General features: G+C 41.4%; 1 protein-coding gene across 5 annotated transcripts in view; it reads right to left on the bottom strand.

Moving 5' to 3' along the window:
- Window positions 1-1,709: 1,709 nt before the first annotated feature.
- The window catches only part of fzd3.S (frizzled class receptor 3 S homeolog), a 55,655-nt gene continuing 33,857 nt past the window's right edge, over window positions 1,710-23,507 (bottom strand). For 4 of the 5 annotated variants that reach the window (XM_041565105.1, XM_041565106.1, XM_041565107.1 and 1 more), the window contains exons 4-8: window positions 22,009-23,026; window positions 10,744-10,806; window positions 4,765-4,913; window positions 2,823-3,056; window positions 1,710-2,190 (exon numbers count right to left, since the gene is read on the bottom strand). In XM_041565105.1, the coding sequence (XP_041421039.1) occupies window positions 1,980-2,190; window positions 2,823-3,056; window positions 4,765-4,913; window positions 10,744-10,806; window positions 22,009-23,026 (1,675 nt within the window). In that variant the 3' untranslated portion in view covers window positions 1,710-1,979. The remainder of the gene's footprint in view (window positions 2,191-2,822; window positions 3,057-4,764; window positions 4,914-10,743; window positions 10,807-22,008; window positions 23,027-23,507) is intronic. The other variant, XM_018266030.2, reaches the window with a different exon arrangement.

The following is a 23,507-nucleotide window of genomic DNA, read 5'->3' on the forward strand; positions in this document are numbered from 1 at the left end:
ATGCAGTTGACTGATATCGGCAGAAGACTTGGATATCGGTCGGCTCATCGATCGGCCCAGTTGGAAAATTTTGATTGGGTGCCTTTGAAGGCACCTGAACTTCAGCAATTGTTAGTGCTGAATAGTCAGATAGAGATAGAATTCTATTGATTCTATATGTATATCTGACAATTCAGCTCTACACGTGTGTATTGAAACAAACCATCTTTCTTGGAAACATCTTTTCCAGGAAAGATCGTAATTGTGACATCTATGGCCACCTTTAATTGCACACCTCCCCCTGCCATCCCTCTTTGATTTACCGTTGACCCTTTAGAATTTGAATAAAAAGAGCTCAATGTCTTTAATTAAGCGGAACAGCCCATTACAGGGGACGGAGCCTACATTCCCTTTTTTTTTTTTGGTGGGCTCTTGCTCATAACACGAGAATGGAAGAGACCATTACAGTACAGTAAGTTGCCAGTAGTCGGAGTAGGGCATATTTATGGATATAATAATGTCCATTGTCTATGCATGATCGATTTCCTTATATACACATTTACCAAACATTTATTCCTGTACAGACCCATCATCAGGTCAAATTTACCAAGCACGGCTATTCCATAGGAATTATCGTCCATTGCTATTGAAGAGAAAAAAAGAAAAAGAGGCATTCCTGCAAGTTACATTCCAGTCCCTACCATGATACAGTGTTTCTAGACGCCTGGTTCTTTGACCAGTACAAGTCCTGGGCAATGTTTGTGCAAGTCCTTGGGTTGCTGGGAGAAGTTCCATACGGCAACATAATAAAATGCCTGGAAGAGTAACTGAAGATCAAGTAAAGCTTCTGTGGACAACATTGGTGTCCCTGCATTTGCCCGCTGGTCTCTGGATACGTCTTTCTATCCATGAAGGAGAGGACAGGCTCTAAAACCAAGAATATTTTCTCAGCAGCCGCTCGATGCGAGAAGACTTTTTATCCCTTCATTCCAGGTAATAAGTGAGGAAAGTGCAGGATCATTGCTAGTTAAGAGCTTACACGACTCACATGAATAGAATGTAAGAGGCTTATAGGCTTGCCGCCCCCAGCGGGAGACACTATATATGCACAGTATATAGCCAATAAAATTCTACCCTTCTGCTGCTATTAAATTAAACTCCCAACCCCCAGTCAAGAGAAGCTGAGAGTTGTAGATTAACAGCTGCTCGGGGGAAGCGAATTGGCCATAACAGCTCTAAAATGTGGTGTTGGAACGGGAGTGAAAGTAGATCAACAGATCATTGAGTTGCTCTATATACAAAAGATCTAAAAAAAATTTGGGAATGGGAAACCATTATGTAACCTAGGACTAGGACCTTCAGTGTCTTCTCTCTACACAGTTTCATCTTGGGTTAGATCAAGGTTTGGTGTAGACCATAACAACCATGTTCCTGGACCATAAAGAACAGTGTACTGTACATGAAAGGATAAGTAAACCTTAAAAAAATAAGTGAATGTAAAATTTATGAGGGGGCTATTCTAAGCACTTCTGCAATGTACATTCATTATTATTTTTTTACTAAGGAAAAAATGAGAAACCTCAGATAACTTTCACCACATCTTTCCTAAGCAGAAGAACATCAGCCTCTTTCTTTCTCCTGACAACTTCCTTGACTACTTGCTGGTCAGACTGGTGGGAAACTGACCAGCAGGTGGCGCTGTTGTAACAAAATTCATTCATATTAACAGTACATGTATCCCTTAATATCTTGGAATTAAAAGAAAATAAATAATGAATGTACATTGCATAAGTGCTTAGAATAGTCCCCTCATCCATTTTACATTCACTTATTTTAAAGTTTACTTATCCTTTAATGTCCATCTTTGAAAAATCAGTAGATTGTACGCATTCCATGATCCCAACCAGGGACTTTCCAGTAGGCCATGTCAGCTCTTCTAGATGTCAAGAGCAAATGATATATCAGCTCTTCTCAAGCTCTTTGTTTGTTCTACACTCCCATCAGGCACTTGTTGCATCCTCCTCGATGACTCGATTCATGCTGGTTCCATGAGAAATGTGAGCCAGGGGATTGGTCAAGTCTCTAATGCTGCCCTGGTGTGACTGCTCATTCAGTCTGTGAGTGCTACTGTGCCTCGAGTGGTCAGTCAAATGGGATATGCTACAGTGAGGGAGACGTTCTTCTATTCCTCTGTAACTGCACGGGGTGTACCTGCCAGCAAAAAGGATATTAGCATCACCGGCTCAATAATTGGAGATTAGGTGGACATTTCAACCTATCACTGGAAAACTACCCACCATACTCTTGTTGTTTAACAATGGATGCCCTATGCTGGAAAGACAAAGGATTTTCCATATGTCCTAACATTTTGTTTCTGGGCACATTATGGTCTCTGTAGTTCAGGGGTGTCCAAAGAGTAGATCGGGGTGTACCAGTAGAACTGGTGATCAGTAAATCTCAAGACTCAAGTCAAACAGCTTGTCTAAATCGCCCTCCCATTTCATGCTTTTCATTCAGATATTTATTACGTTAAGGTTACATAAGAAATAGTTGTTTGATGAATATAGTATACATTTTCTCATAAAACAATATTAAAGTAATATTTTCCATGGAACAGAATGGCAACAAGGCTTTTACGGATGTAGATCATAAGGAGACAACATCAATAAAAGTAGACCTCACATTAGTAAAGTATGGACACTCCTGCTGAAGTTCATTTAGGCCTGAGAAGGCAGCAATTTTTAAAGCATGGATAATTTAGATCCATAAAGGAAGCTCTCAATGGGAAGATTTATAATCGAATTACTATAGATTAGCAGAGAATGAATGGTAGAACAACTTACCGTCCATCCCGCGAGCGGTGCAAGCTGCCATGATAACTGCTCACTTTACTGTGGACGCTGCCCGCTTTGCTCCTCTGGTCGTCCAACATAGCCAGCTGAGTGGACGAAGCATGAGTAGAGGTTCCCTGAGTGGATGTCCCTCGAGATTTCCTGACAATTGGGGTATTTGGATCCCGGAGGAGCGACTGGGCAAAATCAGGCTCTTGAAACACTTGACGACTCTCATTCACGCCTCTAAAAGTATAAAGAGAATAACAACTCACCAATGAGGCAAATACTCTTGAGCAGATGTTATGAAGACCATAACCACAGCCACCAGATACAGAACATTGCTGCCAGCTCTACAGACCACTTCTCTTTGGTAAGTCTTTTGGAGTTCAACCATTCTTCAGTTACTACCTAGCACTAAGCCAACCCCTCTTCGGTAACTGTACCTGCGCCTTGGCCGACTTTTTTTTTTTTTTTACAACAAAAATGACAATAATGATAGAATAACAACATTTGGCACTTACAAAAAAGACTGGGTGCGGTTGTTACATATCATCAGTGGCTGTCATATGACATTAGAAGGCGCAAGGCCAAGGATCATCACATTGTAGATCGGCTTATACTTAAGGTTCAGTCATCTGGTAGAGGTACCTGGGGGTTGGCATCCAGCCATGGGTGCCATATTTTCCTGAACTTTTCGGGTGTTCCCCGAGCATTATAGGTCAGCTTGAGTAGAGGCAAGGTATAATTTATTAAATAAATCCACTGTTGGGAGTGTAGGGTAATTGGGGCTCATCAATTTCATAATTACCAGCTTTTTTGCGTAATACATGAAAGAGCGTAGTAGCGTTCTAGCTTTTTGTAGGGGCACTAAATCATCTATTACACCCAGTAAGTGGGTTTCAGGAGATCCAAGTCCAGGGAGAGATTCATTGCTATATCAAGTTACTTCTATCCAATACGGTGCTACTCTAGGGCACTCCCATATTAGGTGTAGGAACCCAGCCTCCCCTGTGCCGCATTTAACTCCTTCTAATCTTCCCATGGCTTTGAGCCTTCGGGGTGTGATGTATATTTGGTGGATCATCACTTGGCGTGACATCACTTCCACAAACCAGCCTGGCCCCCTACCCCTCACCACCCCAGCTCTTTCACTGGATTTCCAATGGAAATCCGTGGAAGAGGCTGGGCTATTTTATTTCTTTAAATTTCAAAAAAATTATTTATAGGCAACCGAGGGCCGCCCCCCAAAAACTGCCTCCCTAGGCACAGGCCATTGGGTGCCTTAATATAAATACGGCCCTGCATCCAGCTCCATCATGGCATATATTTATTGTTACCCCCAGACAGCACTCCATATATAGCCTGACCTTTATTAGTCACAACAAGCTTTGACCAGCCAGCAACATCTCTGCTCATTGGCTGGACTGCTACCCAGTTACAGGCTTTTTCCAGACTCTGGAGCTACTACACCTAACATTTTAATTTAATGCATAGGGTAGCAAGGGCATCAAAAAGTATTTCTTTAAAGAGACTCACTATATATATATATATATATATATATATATATATATATATATATATATATATATATATATCACTGTATTGTTTGTAGGGTAGGCACTCAAAGAGCAGATCTTCCAGGCAGTTGTAGTTAAAGTATTTATTGAAGTACATGTATGGATTACAGCCTTACGCGTTTCGTGTTCTCACAACACTTAATCATAGGCTCAGATATGATTAAGCGTTGTGAGAACACAAAACGCATCAGGCTGTAATCCATACTTGTACTTCAATAAATACTATTTTAACTACAACTGCCTGGAGGATCTGCTCTTTGAGTGCCTACCCTACAAACAATAGAGGGAAATAAGGAGTCCAACTACATACTAAGCCACAAAGGGGAACCTAAACCCAGCAGACCACAAATCTCTGGCTAAACACTTGTACTTACGCTGTTTTCTTACGGCCATGGAAAAAGCTGGCCCATTCAAAACACGTCTTCTTGCTTCCGACCCAGAACACAGAAGGTATTCCAACCACAAGCGCCATGAGGTATTTCATCAAAAAGAGAATTAGGTCCGGCCGACTTGTTTGTGTCACCTGCGTAAAATAAACATATCTTTTAGATTCATTAATTAAGCCTGAACGTAGAGGCGCTTGTCTCACTAATACAAAGCTGTAAGTGGTTTTCTTTTTGTAAGGGATTAGAGAAGATTGCATGAATGAAAGCACAACAGTGGAAGGTAAGTCACCTGAAAACGACAAAGCACAAACAGCTTTGGTGCATCCTTTCTACACAACACACACAACGTGTCCCAAACTGCAGACACACAGGCTACGATGCCAGGAGAAGATGGCAATAAACGTTATTGTTTAAACACAACTGAACAGCAAAGGAGAAGCTTTGGCAAAAAAGGGAGACAGTATGTCTCGCTGATGTTTGGTCCGAGTTCTCTTGGAACGGAACCAGATTGTGCTCCTTGAAAGGAGTGAATTGCACTTTCACATTCTTGAAGGCTCCTTGAAACATAGGAGGGTGGCTGTATGAACCATGTTTTCATTATATCGAAAGAGAAAACTTTAGCAGTGCAAGTATTGTGCTTACGGACCCTCGGAGACAATGATCCAATCCCAAGGGTGACAGTTTGCCCACCCAAGCCTCAATGGCAGCAGCTGCTTGGCTGGTTTGCTATTGCAGCTGGTAAAGTTTAAATCTGGATGAGAAAATAAGAGTTTTATGGTGTTTACTGAAGAACTCCCATGGGAAGAGCACAGACGATATCAGATAGTACGAGGTCCCTTCTGTTTCGGCACAACTGTATTCACCCAACAAGTACATTTTACTTTATACTCCTTTCCCTTGGTACATTTATCACCTAATCTTTTCCTCTTTGCGGAATCCCCAATTAAACGGAAACTAGGGGTAGGGTTCAATGGACGTTTTACTTGGCAGTATTTGTCCATATGGATTAAAATCTTTCTGCGCCCATTATTGAATGTTATTGCTTGGTTCAGGGCAGAGACACTTGGTCAGAGTCAGGGAGATTAGTGGCCCAGCGACAAATCTCCTCCTGTTCTTGGGGGGCGACTAATCTCCCCGAACTGCCTTCCCCTCGGCTAGAATGAAAATCGCTGGCAGGATGGCACTTGGCGCACTTCGTTTTCTGAAGTTGCCTCAAGAGGAAACTTCGGGCGACTTCGGAAAACAAAGCGCTCAGATTGCCATCCTGCTGACGATTTTCATTTTAGCTGGCGGGAAGGCAGTTCGGAGAAATTAGTCGCCCCAAAGAAAGGGAGATTTGTCGCTAGGCGACTAATCTCCCCAAATCTGACCGTGTGCCTCTGCCCTAAAACAGGCGAGTATTACAAAATTGTTTTTGGCTCCAGAAGGGCACGGGTTCCATGTTTTTAATACTTTCTCCTCAAAACAACCATTACTTCTAACCTGTTTAAAGGAGAACTCCACCCAAATTGGCTAATTTCATTGTAAGTAACTTCCCAATACACATTCATTACATATTGGTTGGCATCCAGCCATGGGTGCCATATTTTCCTGAACTTTTCAGGTGATCCCCGAGCATTATAGATCAGCTTGAGTAGAGGCAAGGTATAATTTATTAAATAAATCCACTGTTGGAGTGTAGGGGAATTGGGGCTCATCAATTTCATAATTACCAGCTGTTTTGCGTAATACATGATAGAGCGTAGTAGTGTCCTAGCTTTTTGTAGGGGCACTAAATTATCTATTACACCCAGTAAGCGGGTTCCAGGAGATCCAAGTCCAGGGAGAGATTCATTGCTATATTGAGTTACTTCTATCCAATATGGTGCTACTCTAGGGCACTCCCATATTTTCATTCTAGCTGGCAGGGGAAGGCAGTTCAGGGAAATTAGTCGCCCCAAAGAAGAGGAGATTTGTAGCCGGGCGACTAATCTCCCCAAATCTGACCGTTTGCCTCTGCCCTAAGACAGGCGAGTATTACACAATTGTATTTGGCTCCAGAATGGCACGGGTTCCATGTTTTTAATATTTTCTCTTCAAAACAACCATGACTTCTAACCTGTTTAAAGGGGAACTTCAACCAAATTGGCTAATTTCATTGTAAGTAACTTCCCAATACGTATTCACTACATATTGGTTGGCATTTATTACATACTTTCAATGTTTTTATTAGTATTCGTAACTGCCATTGCTATTGAAAGAAGCGTCTGTCTGTCACTTTCTGTTCTCTAAATCCGACTGACAACATTGGTTGCAGAAATCAGGCCTGTTAATCAGCCGGATTCTGCTACATGGTTTCCGGAGTCAGAGAATTTAAACACACACACAGATACTGGTTCAATGGCCATTGCATTTACAAATAACGTTGATTGAATAACTTGAATTCAATTGACCAGTGTTTAGTAGAATTACAATTTCTGTTCTTATGCAGGTCAGAAGTTGGGCAAAGTTACCCTTTTAAGTTAGAATTTCAACTTTGAATGCACGTGTTTTATGATACAGACATTAAATATAAATAAAACACAAAATCTCCTCTGTCAGAGCTGCTAAGGACGAGGGGCACACACTAGGAGAATGGAGTGTTACTCTTGTTTAAAAGGAATTATTCCAAAGTACACAACGTATTGTGTGTTTACTGGTAGAGCTGTACAAACCTGTAAACACAAAGTTCTTAATTGCTGTTGAGTATTCTATTCAATCCTTAATGCAGCCGAACAAATCTACTTGAAACTGCTGCCAGAGTCGTGTTAGTCATGTAACCTGAATCGTCATCTCCTTCATCCCTGACATTATGAACATTTCTACACCTGCAGCATATTCACTTATTATTTTATGGGCATAATATATCCCTAAAGGTTCATCTTTCAGAGATAGTAGCATATAAGCACTCACCCCAAATCTCCTCCTAACTGGCCTTCAGACTGGGCCCCCTTAGCTCATAACAAGGTTACAGATATATAGAAACATTGGGGTGTCACCCTGCTATAGTTCCAGGGGTACCCAGGGTACAAATAAGCACTCACCCCAAATCTCCCCCTAACTGACCTTCAGACTGGGCCCCCTTAGCTCATAACAAGGTTACAGATATATAGAAACATTGGGGTGTCACCCTGCTATAGTTCCAGGGGTACCCAGGCTACAAATAAGCACTCACCCCAAATCTCCTCCTAACTGACCTTCAGACTGGGCCCCCTTAGCTCATAACAAGGTTACAGATATATAGAAACATTGGGGTGTCACCCTGCTATAGTTCCAGGGGTACCCAGGGCACAAATAAACACTCACCCCAAATCTCCCCCTAACTGGCCTTCAGACTGGGCCCCCCTTAGCTCATAACAAGGTTACAGATACTAGTAGAAACATTGGGGTGGTCTACCCTGCTATAGTTCCAGGGGTACCCAGGGTACAATATAACAGCTGCAAGGCCCAATCTCCCCACTAACTAGGCCTTCAGACTGAGGCCCCCTTGAGCTCATAACAAGGTTCCGAAGATATATATAGAAACATTGGGGTGTACACCCTGCTAGTAGGTTCCCAGGGGTATCCCAGGGTACAAAGACTCACCAAATCTAGTTCCAGGGTACCCCAGGGCACAAATAAACCACTCACCCCAAATCTCCCCCTAACTGACCTTCAGACTGGGCCCCCTTAGCTCATTAACAAGGTTACAGATATATAGAAACATGGGTGTCACCCTGCTATAGTTCCAGGGGTACCCAGGGCACAAATAAACACTCACCCCAAATCTCCCCCTAACTGACCTTCAGACTGGGCCCCCTTAGCTCATAACAAGGTTACAGATATATAGAAACATTGGGGTGTCACCCTGCTATAGTTCCAGGGGTACCCAGGGTACAAATAATCACTCACCCCAAATCTCCCCCTAACTGACCTTCAGACTGGGCCCCCTTCGCTCATAACAAGGTTACAGATATATAGAAACATTGGGGTAACAGTCACCCTGCTATAGTTCCAGGGGTGTGTATGGAGAATGCCTTGGTGAAGGTAAGCAACAGATCAGCTTTCATACATAAGCAGAAACAAGACCACATCTCCTATGTACAGATGCAGATTCTATTCTTACAAAAAAAAAATGTAACCTCATATCTGAATCAGATTACATGAGATGAAGTTATGTTTTCCCTTTGTGTATGGCTTGGCAAGTCAAACTGATCATAAATGAAAGAAAACATATGGCAATCAAGAACTTGTTACAGCAACTCTTAGATTTATAGAAAAGAATAGGCTTTAAGTAATATTTGAGCAAACAGAAAGAGATATTTAAAAGATATTGCTCTAAAAAGCAAACAGGTGAGGTAATGTAGTGTAAGCCGGTCCTGGCACAGGTAGCCAAGCACTGGGTACGCAGGTACGAAACAGCAGGGACATTTGGGGGAAAGGGGGGCTTCTTGCGGTTGGTGAGTGCCCTATGGATAATGTTTGGGTTTGTTCACCTTTAATGATGATGATGTTTAGCTTCCCTTTAAGTCAAACCGAGATGGTTCCATTCATTCAGAGCGAGATGGTTCCATTCAATCAGAGCGAGATGGTTCCATTCAATCAGAGCAATTCCATACAATAAGAGCGACGCACTCCATTATTTATAATCAAGCAAAGTGACCTGGCTGTGAGCTGCACTTTGAGCAGGAGCCACACAGAAAGAAGCCATTGTTCCACCAGCGCCAGAGACAACGATGAATTAAATGTTATATCTATCGGGGGCACGAGGGGAAGAGCTTCCCAAGCTCAAGGTCTGGTCAGGCTGTAACCAAACCCTTGAAGAGATGTAAATTACAGGGCTGACAAGCCTTTCACCTTTAAAAACCATTATGGTCTGTAAATAAGCGTTTCTGATAGTGGGTGAAACAGTCGGAGGGCCCTAACAGAAAATGAGTTCTTGATTGAAAACAATCCCTCAATATCATATTGCAGAGAGCACTATCTCGAGGGGAAATGTTCTCTGCTGGAATGAATAGAAATTGCTTTTTTTCTAGAACAGGAATTACAGGTTTGTGACTGACCTCGGAATTGCCTAAACGTAAACTGCATGAGATCCTGCACCGTACAGACCATTCTTCATGCCTCCAACAACCAATTCCAAGCTGATTCTTGCCCTCACTGGAGACAATTGTGGGTTTGTTCCCAGTATAGAGAACTAGACAACACCTCACTGTCTAGAAGGCCTTCTATCTGTAATACATTAGATGTGTCCACTAGTGAAGTGTGGTCAACCCCACTACCAGTTTAAAAAAGTACTGCACTGGCCCAACCTTGACTGACCTGTACAACACTAGTGTCTAGTGTCAAATGTAAATTGGGTCAGACCGGGATACTTTACGCTGACAAGTTCTCTTAAAATTATCCCTGCAGAAGATATTGAAATAAAAAGATATGTGGTAGAGAAGGAGAAGGTAGTGGTGGGAAAAGAATAGGTTCAGTGGGATGGTTAAAGGAGAAGGAAAGCTACGGAGGCATTTTATTTCCAATAGATTAGCTGCAATAGTGCAAGCTAGAATGCTATATTTATTCTGTAGAATATTTTACCATACCTGAGTAAAAAGCTCTAGAAACTCTCTGTTTGTTTAGAATAGGAGCTGCAGTATTAATGTGGGGTGACATCACTTCCTGCCTGAGTCTCTCCCTGCTCTGGGCTCAGATTACAGTAGAGAAGGGAGGGGTGGGGGGAGAGGAGCAAACTGAGCATGTTCTTGCCCAGGGCAATGAGGTTTAAGCTGAAAACAGTTAGTCTGATACAGAAGCCCATGTGTACACAATAGAAGGAAAGAAATGCAGTATTTATTTTGACAGGGGACTCAGAGCAACATTACTTTGGGGGTTACTGGTATATTTAGATTGACCTTTCTGATAAGGCTTACTTAGTTTTAACCTTTCCTTCTCCTTTAAGTTGGACATACAAATAAGATTCACCTGTTTGACTGGGCTGGAAAGCAGAGGTCCAAACTTGGGTGACCCAGTTCTTTGGCACTTGGGCTAATGATAAGGGAAGAGAAGGGCAGACGCCTCAGTCAATGGGATGTTTCAAACCACTGGAAAGTCTTTCAATATTATCAATCAGACACAGGCTTAGCTTTGTGTTTATTCACAGGCCAAGAGGACAAATTACATGGTACTGCTATTAAAAAAAAAAAAAAAAAAGCAGACATAATGTGGGGTCTGGATGCACATGACCCAGATCTTGGGCATGAGAATCATAATCCAGAATGAGCCTTTTGTAAGTGCCTTATGGTATAAAATGCATGAGATTATGTGTATTTTGGTATCCTCCTGTAATAAATAATTTCATTTTTAACACCTGCTCCTGGAGTGCCAGCTCATATTCCTGGTCATGGCATCTACTCTACTCAGTAAAGAGAGAATGATTTGACAACCAATGTTTGCTTGACTAGAGCTCCCCATTGACGCGACAATTCTTCTTGCCGAACGACCGATTTTAGGGAAGCCCGACCAATCCTTCGAAATTATCGTGCGGTTAGTGGGATTCGAACGATCGTACATCTTACGATTTTTCAGCCGACATCTGTCAGGAAATTGATCGGCCAGGTCGAAAAATCTTTGTCGGTCCCAGTGCAATGTATCTATGTCTGCAGGGCCAAGCAGGCAGCTCCCCTTTGTTTTCTTGGCAAATTGGTCTTTTTAGTTGACGGTAAATTCGTACGATCGTTCTGAGAAGATCGTGGTCTCACGATCAGGATCTGATCTTTTAAAAATCTCAACATCTATGGCCAGCTTAGGGCCACTTTTGCTTATCCGGGAATTGTGTACTGCTGTGATTTCTCAGGATTTTAGACTCTATGTACAAAAATTTAAATAATTTATTTGTATACAGGCAAAACAGTAGGGCTTGTTTCTCCTTCACTGGCCTAACAAAGTCAACGTGCGTTTTTTGTGAGTCACAAAATGTGTCAACAATTTAGTCAAGAAATAAAATAAACTGAAAAGAAATATTTTTAAAAAAAGAAAGATATTTTAAGCACAACACTAAACGTTCAACGCAACACAGTAAGAATCGACTGATGGGAGTGCTTTTTATGTTGGTGGGGGGTTGGTACAGGGAGGTCAGGGTCAGCAGGTTTGTGTATCGGAATGGTTAGCAAAGCATGGCCGATTCTTGATTAAGAAGAAAGAAGAGGGGGAATTAAAACATAGGGTCGCAGTAAAATACCTGGGCAAAAATAATTCACTTTTTAGTTGCATGGGGGGTATCACTAAGAGATGATTCTCAATCTCTAGAGACAAATTTGTTTTCCTCGGAGGCAACAAAAGGGATTCATTAATCAGTGCTGAAAGTTATTGTAACTCTTGGAAAGGGAGTGTCCGGCTAGAAATCAATACTCGGCTTTTAAAAATTTTTCCAGTCAACAAAATAAGCAAGAGAAAAATTATATTTTGGGTGAAAAATGTCCTACAATGTGCATCAATATGAATTCTAATAATCCTTTAATTTTGATTACTGTCATGTCTAAGCTCGGACCTACAAGTAGGAGGTAATTATGATAAAATAGCTTTTCCCAAGTGCTTTCTCACCAACACCCAAAGGAGTGGTATCTTGTCATCGGGGCATCTGTTCACTTTCAGCTGGAGAAGGTCTTCAGGTTACAGAACAGTAATGGGGCTTTATGTGGTATGGACTGCAGCCCAGACAATGGAGACATTCAGAGAACATCCGATGATTAATAAATATTTCATTACTTTGGGTCAGCTGCTCCAGCAAAAGCCACAAGCAAACCAAAGCTCGTCTTTCAGTGGGACAATGATCCCAAACACAAGGCCAAAGTGACAATGGAGTGGCTCAAAAACAAAAAAAGTGAATGTCCTGCAGTAGCTCAGTCACTGCTCTAAGATCAGACATATTGAGTGTCATCCGATTAAAGCTGGCCATACAATAACTGATGCTGACTTGGTCCTTTCAGAACAGACCAGTATTAATACTACATCCTTTCAAATGATTTTCTGAACCGGTCAACATATATCTATGTAATATGAATACTATCTGTTCTAAAAGGACTCAGTCAAGCACATATAATGTGGTTCTGTCCTATAATCGTCCCGTACTGGGAAAGAGTATCAACACTTTTGAGTAAAGTGCTTTTCCGGACCATACCACTGGATCCCTGGATGTATATACTGGGTAAACCCCTTGAGGAGAACTCTAACGCAGACCAAAGGTTAATGAACCACATACTCACAGCGGCTCGGAGACTTATATGTTCAAAATGGAAACAAAGATTAGCCCCTACGATGACTGAAGTGCAAGATAAGGTGGAAGATATACGTAGAATGGAATACATGTCGGCTATACATAGCCACAGCAAGTCGGCTTACGATAAGATATGGACAAACTGGATATACCATTTTCCCAACATTTGCACTACAACTTAGTTGCTTCAACTTTTAGGAGGTTTGGGGCCCAGAGCGCCCTCACTACATTTGTGGTTTGTGGCTGTAGAGAATGGACACAATTGCGTTCCTCGAGTAGGGTTGATCTGCGGCTACTTCCTCTCCGTTCCATTTATTCTGGGATGCTGTAGGCCTCCACCTTCAAACTTGATAACCCTTTTTGACTGGTTTGCCCGGATATTACACTCCAAACTCTGCTGTAGGGTGGGTCTGCACCTTGTGAAACCTTATAAAGCTATGACATTGCATTGTATTTAGTCAATCATATCCACAACTATGCATACTTCAGTTTCTCAACTGTGTAATTTTTTTATTTTTTCCTTTTTTATTTTTATTTTTTTCTCTGTTTTCTTATGTCTTTTATTATGTCTTTTATTATGTCTTACTTATTATTTGTGTAAAACTCATAAAACAACTTAAATAAAGAGTTATAAAAAAAAAATAAAAGGACTCAGTCAGCATCAGTTATTGGTCCAAGTTAAGGTGGCCATAAACGATAAGGTTGCCAAACGAGCAGATCTTTCCCCCATATGCCCACCCATGGCAGGGCGATAGTGTGTTAATCTGAACATTCAGCCCTTTGGCCAAACGATCGTATAATACGAAGGAAATGGACGCCAAAAATTCGTAGACCGCATCAACTATCCGATGCGGTCCTTGATTGCAGGAAAAATCAAACCTGCCTGATGGATATCAGGCAGATTTTTGGCCAGATATCGATCGGGGAGACCCGTCAGACGCCCCCACACATGGGCAGATAAGATGCGGAACCAGTCTAAAGGACAGATATTAGCAGATTTAATCTGCCCATGTATGGCCACCTTTAGAAACTTCTTGGCCATGTATGATTTTCCCATCAGCATTTTAATGTGGTCGTCTCCTTACCGCCTGCATTGGCGACTATTAGGATCCAATCATTAGCCCGAGGGCAAGACAATTGTATCAACCCAATATCATCCATCTCATAGGGGAAAGAATGCCAAACAAGTGGACCTTTGGGTGCAAGGACAGCTGAATTTAAGAACCACAATTCTTATCCACCTCCTGCTGTTCCGATCCTTCAGCTGTCAGCCCAAATGATGGCCCCTTGACTATGTCTGTTTGCCATGCTTTTGCAAAGAAGAACAATTATTTTTTCCCCCAATTATTTTTTTCTAACATAAAACAAATGGTCAAAAGAAATTACTTTATTATTCCAAAGTGCAAAATTTTGGTTTTCGATTTGTTATTCAGTAAAATGTGAGAATTGTTAAAGGGTCTAAATTCTTCTGCAAGGCACTGTATATGAATAAAGAGTAATAATAATAATCCTCATATTGTCAACAGAAGTTTTTTTTTTTTGTTAATGAAAACATTTATTAGATCCGTACAAAGCAGTGTGTTTCTGGCACTTGTCGGGGAATGATTTATAGGATTATTATACTGACTTAATGTACGTTCTTTTCTTGCAATCAAAGGATCAGATCAGCTCTGCACAACCTCCTAGGTTGGCTCCTGTCCAAACTCATTAAAATTACACCGGCCTAGGGACAACAGACTCCCTAATAACTGCTCTGTCTGCCCTCCCTCTCTCCCCATCTGAAAGACTCTCATTTTCTCTCTAACACACATTTACAGGTACACACACACACCACTCTCTAAACCACTTAGTCTGCCCATCTTGTCTCCACCATCTCAAAGACTCTTGATACTAAACACACACCGAGGCAGTTACACAGACACATGATATAGACATATACACACGATATACACATACAGCCGTTCATAAATGAACAGATCTCTTGCACAGTCTCTTGAGCACCACTACAGCTGGCCATAAATGTGCAGATTTTATTCTTTGTGCTCGTTCGTTTCAGTCTAACGAACCATTAATCATTCAGATTAAAACAAGTAGGGAAAATAAATCAGACGATGTTATGGCCAGTAATTGACAGACAGCAATGGTACAAAAAGTCATGCCCGACAAATCATAACGACAGTTGCTCACCGATATTGCAATAGATGCAGAGATATAATCGTTATCGGACAGACACTTTCGAACCTGTCCAATCAAATAATCGACCGATTGCCATGGTACAAAAAAATGTCGGGACGTTCCGCACACAGTTCAAAAATCATGTGAACCTTACTTTCGTATGACTGTATCTTTGCGTCTATGGCCAGATTTACTCTTACACAATCACACTCACTCACATATAAACATCAATAACATATTACCTTTCCAAACAGCCAACTAGAACGAAGGAACATATATATACCACTCACCTCTCTTACACAAAGATCATTCACCAACTTGCTCACTACCTCCCCAACCAGCCAACTAGATCTAAAGAACAAACATAGCACTCGTCTCTAACACATACACACACCACTGATGAACCTACCATACCACCTCCCCAACCAGCCAACTAGATCTAAAGAACAAACATAGCACTCGTCTCTAACACATACACACCACTGATGAACCTACCATACCACCTCCCCAACCAGCCAACTAGATATAAAGAACATACATAGCACTCGTCTCTAACACATACACACCACTGATGAACCTACCATACCACCTCCCCAACCAGCCAACTAGATCTAAAGAACAAACCTAGCACTCATCTCTAACACATACACACACCACTGATGAACCTACCATACCACCTCCCCAACCAGCCAACTAGATATAAAGAACATACATAGCACACAAACCTGAGGAACCACCCGCAAATGCCAGGGAAAAGGACACAGACAAACATAAAATAACCAAATAACTTGCTGATTGGTTGCTATGGGTTGATGGAACTTAAGAAAAAATGTGCAACTGTATTTTGGTGACTTCTCATGAGATGACCAACTTCCAGCAACAACAATGACGAAAATGCTCCTGAACCAATCGCTACCAGCCTTTCCAAAACAAAACAGCATGACTGGAGTTACTCAAGGGGCTCCATTCACGGAATTCTTCCAGACACATGTACAGTATGTCACTGATTGGGGCAAAAGCTCCCAACATAGTTGCCCACATAATACCCTAGTTGAGCTGACCTGTGCATATCAGAACAGCACGATAAATATTTCTGTACTGACCATTGGGCACTTACAAAGGGTTATTTTTGGTTGTCTCCAAAAGATAGAATAATTCACCAAAAACAAACATACCTCAACCTTGCACAATCGGGCAAATACACAACAGAAATGGCCACAAAAAAAAATAACCACAAACATTTTGTAGAATAGAGAAAACAATCTTCCAAACCGTTGCAAGTATGTTTGTGTCTATATGTTCATATTCTGTCTCTTCTATTATAACGATAAAAGTGAATCTGGAAGGTATTGTTACATTCTATATATACATACAGAATTTGATCGATGTCTCCACGTATTTGTGCTTATTATATTATCTACGTCAGAGTCACATTAGCCCTGGCCCACGAGTACACGGCAGTGGGACCATAATTACATTCCAGCTCATTCCAGACCCACATGACATATAAAAGACATATAATGACGTTTGCAGGCAATAAATGCCACATCACATGCAGATATTTCTTCCCTGAGTATTTCCATGCAGAGGTAAGTCACCCGTAGGCTCAAATACCAGCTCACAGGACACTTTTTGCCTTTTATCTTTTTCGAAAGAGAGGTTTAATAAGAAACTGTATCTCCATAATATTTCCCTCATTAATCCGCAGACAGTATTGTGAAATTGTGCAAGAGAAACGTGATGAAATAGTGGCAGAGATTTAGTGGTGTAACAGTAACAGATATTGACATAAATGTAGGATTAAGGTACGTGTGGCATTTCAGCTATACTGGTACATGGTAACCCATTACAGAGGATGGGAAGTCACTGGCACGTTTCATTTCCTGGTGAATCGGATTTGTACGGAAGAGCACTGGGGCCAGCAAAAAAAAACAAAAAAAACCCAAAACATTCTGATTTATGACTTTTAAAACTCATAATTCTGACTTTTTAATCTCATAATTCTGAATTTAAAAAGTCGAATGACTTTTAAACTCATAATTCAGATTTTTAATGTCACAATTCTCATTTTAAAATTATGACTTTTAGAGGCCCATTTATCAAAGGTCAAATTTTATTTATTCTAATAAATATGAGTACACTGTACTTAAAATTCGATTGGGAGGTTATTTAAAGGGCACCAATCATGACCAAAATCATTTACTAAGTAAATACACTATGTGAAAGTTCAAGAAATCCGATTTTTAAAACAGTTAGAATTGTTTGTATAATGTAAATCATCAGCTCACTATTCCTTCTGCAAGATCTTCCCTATCTCCACTGCAGTTCTAGCTGAGGCAGCCATCTTGGATTTCACTGGCTCCTCCTACCTATTTTCAAATCAGCCAAACCTGTGTGTTAGCTGCTGTTCAGTAGTGCTGCCCCCTGCTGGAAGTTAGTGTGTGCCCTTCATTTGCATAATGACATCACCAGCAGGGGACAAGGTAGGGAAATCTCCTGATACTTCTAGTGGAGGAGTTTACTAAAACAAGGCATTCTGGGTAGAATACTCAAAGCAGTGTTACAATCTGAGCATGCTCCTGAAATTTGCATATTATAGTCTCAATATGGCCTCCCTCAGTGAAAGAACCCATTTGACAAAGTAAGGGATTTTTTTTAAAACCTGCAGTTTTTTCAAAAAACTATATATGTGGTTTGATTAAACGTGTTTAGCTTGTACTGGTCAGATTGTTAATATGTGTTTGATTTTGGCTGTGATAGGCGCCCTTTAAGAAAATATGTGAACGTCTAAAACTCGAACGAATATTACTGACTCGAATACTTGAACCTAATTAGATTTCGACTAAACTCGAATTGAGGTTTTTCTCCGAAAAAAACTTGAATGTCAGGAAGGCTATTAACATCTTTAAATGGGTCATTGGACCTCTCCAATTGACTTAAGGCGGCCATAGATGCAAAGATCCGCTCGTTTGGCGATGTTGCCAAACGAGCGGATCTTTCCCCGATATGCCATTAACAGGCATGGCTATCTCGGGGGTAATCTGATTGTTCGGCCGTACGGCCGAACGATCAGATTACGATGTGCCATGAGCTCCGGCGGGATCGGTCGGGTCAAAATCAAACCTGACCGATCGACCAAACGACCGATCTCCGCCGGACGAAAGAAGTCGGCACATGCCACACACGATCCGAAAATCGTACGAATCCTCGATTCGTACGATCGGATCTGTGTGTCTATGGCCACCTTTATACATAAACTCGGCAGGTTTTAGGTGGCAAATAGTCGAATTCCAATTATTCCCAGGGTAAAGGTTTGATAAATCTCTATTTTCGAATTCAAATGGAGTTTGGATTATTCCCTATTCGAATTTGTTCAAAAAAACTATTAGAAAATTAGAATTTACTATTTGACCCTTGGTAAATCTGCCCCTTAATCTAATAATTCTAAATTTTAGAAAGTGAAATTATGACTTTTAATCTCATAATTATGACTTTAAAAAGTCCAAATTATGACTTTTAACATTATGCGTTTAAAAGCCATAATAATGATATTAAAAGTCATAATTTAGATTTTTTTAAGTCAGAATTAGGAGATAAAAATCAGAATTATGAATTTTAAAAGTCATAAATCATCAGAATGTGTTTTCTTTTGCTGACCCAAGGGCTCTTGTGTACATTTGGGAAATCTCCTGGGCCAATGTTTCCCACTCCTTACCGATTCAGTGTAATGGGAACCTCTCTCTTCTCCAACAATCATGATTGTAGATTCTACTACTTCAGAAAAATCTATGTGAATGTAAAAATAACTGTTCCTTTGTAAGAAACCTTCAAAGCATAGGGTCAAAAAAGGACCAAAAACAAAATCTTTTTCAAGGGGATAATGACCAATAAAATTTACATACATGACATCATGCAATGCCTTATACAATCAAGCTAAGGCTCAATACATAGTTGTGAACCAATAGAAATGAATTACAGAGGTCACATCACACATATTAGCCAATCAAAAATGAGGGGGCGTTATCAAAAAGCTTAAGCCAATGGAAAGAATCAATGAGTGGAGAAAAATATTTGAGCAAGAACAACAACAACAACATTCTCTGTGACTGTGTAGAACTTAGAGTGCATGTATGGTGGAAGGCTATTGACTGATATTGGCAAAAGACTTGGATATTGGTCGTCTCATTGATTGGCCAAGATAGAAATTTTTTATTGGGGCGCCTTTGATGGCACCCCAGAGAATGTCAGATAGAGTTCGAATTCTATTGTTTCTACCTGTATATCTGACAAAGCAACACTTTTGTATATTACGCATTTGTAATGAAAACAAAAATCTTTCCTGCGACCTTGTCTGATCGATAAAAGTGGCCATAGATGTAACAATTACGATCGTTTTCAATACAAATGTGTTAAGAGCTGAATCGTCAGATATATGGGTAGGAATTCTACATGTATCTAACGATTCAGCGCTAACAGTGGCTGATGTTTGGGTGCCTTCAAAGGTGACCGATAAAAATTTTCCTGCCTGCCCGATCCACAAAGGCAAGTCTTCTGACGATCTCGGTCTGCTCGTCTCCCGTCATACACGCACTGAATATCGTACGAAACGAAGTTTGGTACGATATTATCACTGCATATATGGCCACCTTCAGTCTCACCAACCCAATAGGGTGTCTTCTATCAAAGCTGCAACATAGCTCAAGTCTCGCCTACCAGACTTCAATTTACAGAAGTTAAAAATGTTAAGGTTGATATGTGTTAACATGGGGCGGATTTTGGCCAAAAAAACATGCAATTTTGGTTTTTCGGGTCAAAAATGCATGCTGTAAAATTTTTAGGTCGACATTCACCCCAAGTGAGCATTGACAAGTCTATAAGTTACCGAGTGACTCCTGGTGCAGACATACCAGAGAGCAGAGGGGCAGTTTCTTGACTTGTGCTTATTTGCAGGCTGAGAAACTTCCCAGTGTGGCACTAGGCTTAAGCACCTTCCATGAACCCATATGGCCTTTATCATACACATTGAAGCTGTTTGCGGAAAGATGTCCGCATTGCATAGAAGCAAAGATCAGTTTAATGAATTAAGGAGGAATTTTAAAGGAGTACAGTTGGCTTTGGTCATTGAATGGCAAAGTACAGGAAAAGCAACAGTCTTACTGAAGGTAAGAAACATGAAGATTTGTGCTGCCATCCTATTGTAAATCATAATGAGAGTCTAAATTAAGCTGCCTGCAGATCAATTTAGATCAGCCTTAGTCTATAGTTTAACAACACCTCTAGGTCCTTGTAATTGTAATTCATAATTGCCCAAGGAACAACAACTTCCCAAAAGAAACAGCAAACATCATTTCTAAGGAGAGGCTGAGTTTACAGTACTAGCAGCGCACAGATAGTTATGAATGGTGGAAAATTAACCATGAAAGGAAAGAGGTTGGCTCAGTTTGATGGCATCATGTTCAGGTACATTTTTTCTTGGAATATTTGCATGCTGGATAAAGTGGGGGTTTCATTCATCTCTCTCTGGTTCAGTTACACTGTTCTCTGCCAAATCCTTTTGCAGAAAATGCCGTCCGGCACCTGGGCACAGAAACAATCCTTCCTTTCTACTTAATTACCTCCTCGGTGCAGGGAACTGGCCAAATCTATTTAGAGCTCGCTAGGTATTTTGTTGCACAGCAGGATCTTTGTCCTATAAAAATTAAGCGAAAGGCTGACGAGGTTATTTGCAGATTGGAAATAAGTGGCAGAGGAGCTGCTTCTCATATCTACACCGATTATGTTGTGTCGATGTGAAACATACATTCAAATAGAACGATTGAGAACTACAGTTGTAGACCCCACGGCAGAAGAGGTCCTGAGATACAGACGTGTGATTCGTTGGCCAGTGGCGTAACTAGATATTACTGGGCCCCACAGCAAATTATTTTTCAGGCCCCCAAAATGTTTAGAGGTTGACTTGTTTCTCCAATATTTATTGAAATTGTATATGAATTAGGGCCTCATGGGGCCCCTATACCTCCTGGGCCCCCCTGCAGCCGCAGGGTCTGCTTCCTCTATAGTTACGCCCCTGTCGTTGGCCACTAAGGGGATGGGGCTTGTGGGGAGTGGGCACTGTTCGGTAGACTATGGGCAGGGTTTTTATAGGGCAGTGGATGAGGGAACCATGTGTGTGTAACCATTTATTTTCATTGGGGCCCCATTCAGCTTGTTGCCATGGCCTCCACCCATGGAGCCCAGGTGACTTATGGGCTAAAAATGAGGGATCCCTTGGGTGGGAGAGCCCTGCTAACTTACTAGTATGGAAAACAGATTAGTGATGGTGACTCTGCCTTTACTACTTAGTTCTTTAGTCTACTGTTGCACCCCCAGTAAGCTCAGAGGTGATTAAAAGGTGGCTGTACACTGGCCAACCCATATGAAAAACTGACCGATCAGCCAGCAGGCCAAATGTGAATATACCATACAACCGATAACACACTGGTATGGTTACCTTTGCATTTTTAGGTTTGTTTGGGCTTATTGCAGAGCCACAGCTCGCCTTCACTTTCTTTTGGCTGACAGATGGAAATTTTCAGTATGGACAGATATTTCTCCAGGACTGCAGGATTATCGATTTTAAACCCCCCCCCCCCCAGAACTGGTCATAAATCAGGTGGTTGAGCAAACTGCCAGCTTAAAGGGTAATTTTCCTATGAATATTGAAAAGATGGCCAAACCCACTATAGCAGAAGGTTTCTAAGTAGCCTACTAGCATCATAGAAGAAATGGTGTATAAGTATGATATTAAAAATATCACTCACCTTATATGGACACGGAATGTGATATTCTCTGCAGCGCTCTTGTACCCAAGTTGTCTCCCACACCCCTCGGTAGGCTTGCTCATAGAAATAGCAGCCAATCAACACCAAGAGTGGCACAAGATAAAGAATGCTAAATACTCCAATGCGGATCATAAATTTCACTAGTTTGTCTTGGTTTTCCTTCTCCAAGGGGATTTCAATCCGGACTCGGTTCAGGGAAATAATTCCAGCGAGCAACAGAGAAACACCAACAACAACATCCAGGCAGAGAGGGGCAAGGACAAAGTATCTCAAGGCATGGACATCATAGAGTCCAACAAAGCACACACCGCTTATGTTGTCTCCTTCAATTTTGTTCATAGCGAGCAGGATGATTGTTAGGGTCCCAGGAATGCCCCATGCACTGGCATGAAACAGTAGTGCCTTCTTCTCAATGGCTTCACTCCCCCATTTCGGAACTGCTGCTAGGAACCAAGTAATGGTAAGGATGACCCACCACACACTGCCAGCCATGGTAAAGAAGTAAAGCACCATAAAGAGCATCGTACAGGCTTTGTTATGGGACCCCTGGGTTACAGTGGAAGCCTTGTACTGGCTAGGGTTTGCACCATTGCATGCCACTTTGTCCTCTAGTAAAAACCCAATAAAGAAAATCAAGGACACCATCATGTAACAGACAGCATAGAATATGATTGGCCGCTCTGGGTAACGGAATCTTGTGACATCGATAAGAAACGTCAGGAAGGTAAATAAGGTGGCAGAGAGGCAAACTATTGAAATGACACCGATGAAGTATCTGGCAAAGGAGAGCTCTTCTCTACGGAAGTACATGTGCGGGCAGGGTGGAGAACAGTCTCGTACTCCAAAAAAGGAGTAACCTAATTCAGGGTCAGTTTTAAGTTCCCTGGGGCACCAGAAGCCATAGTCCCTTTGCACAGCTAAAGGGGTTTCTTCGGATGGTTCTCCAGACAGGCCGATATCCACTATTCGGGGGTATGGCTCATCACAGTCTGGAAACCTGTTTGAAACAACAACAAAAAATATGAACTGCAAACCCAAACACCTGTACACAAATAATGTTCAATCACACAAACACTCATAGGATGACCATGACAGAGTTGGCATTTTACTAAACTACGTATGCAACCAAAAACATTGCCTCTTCTTGAATCAACATATGACTGAGGCTCACTGAGATATTGATCAGAGAACCTGGAAGGTCCTCTCAGCCATGACTGTATCAAGTCATACATGAGGAGCACTGCTGGGGACTGAAAGATCTAATCAGTCCAATTTGAACCATCTTGGATGGCCAAGTTGGGATGTTGGTTTACATATTTTACTGTGTGCTTGATTTGATGTCTGCACTTGTGTTTCATTAAACTAAGGCCCCTCACCCAGGTTGCACAACTGGCCATAAACATGGAAGGTTAAGCGTTCTGTTCTTTTGGACTGAACGCTCAACACTTGTAATGCCAGGTGAGTATCAGTCTAAATCC

Source organism: Xenopus laevis, chromosome 5S (assembly GCF_017654675.1).
Source record: "Xenopus laevis strain J_2021 chromosome 5S, Xenopus_laevis_v10.1, whole genome shotgun sequence".
NCBI classification, from domain to species: Eukaryota; Metazoa; Chordata; class Amphibia; order Anura; family Pipidae; genus Xenopus; species Xenopus laevis.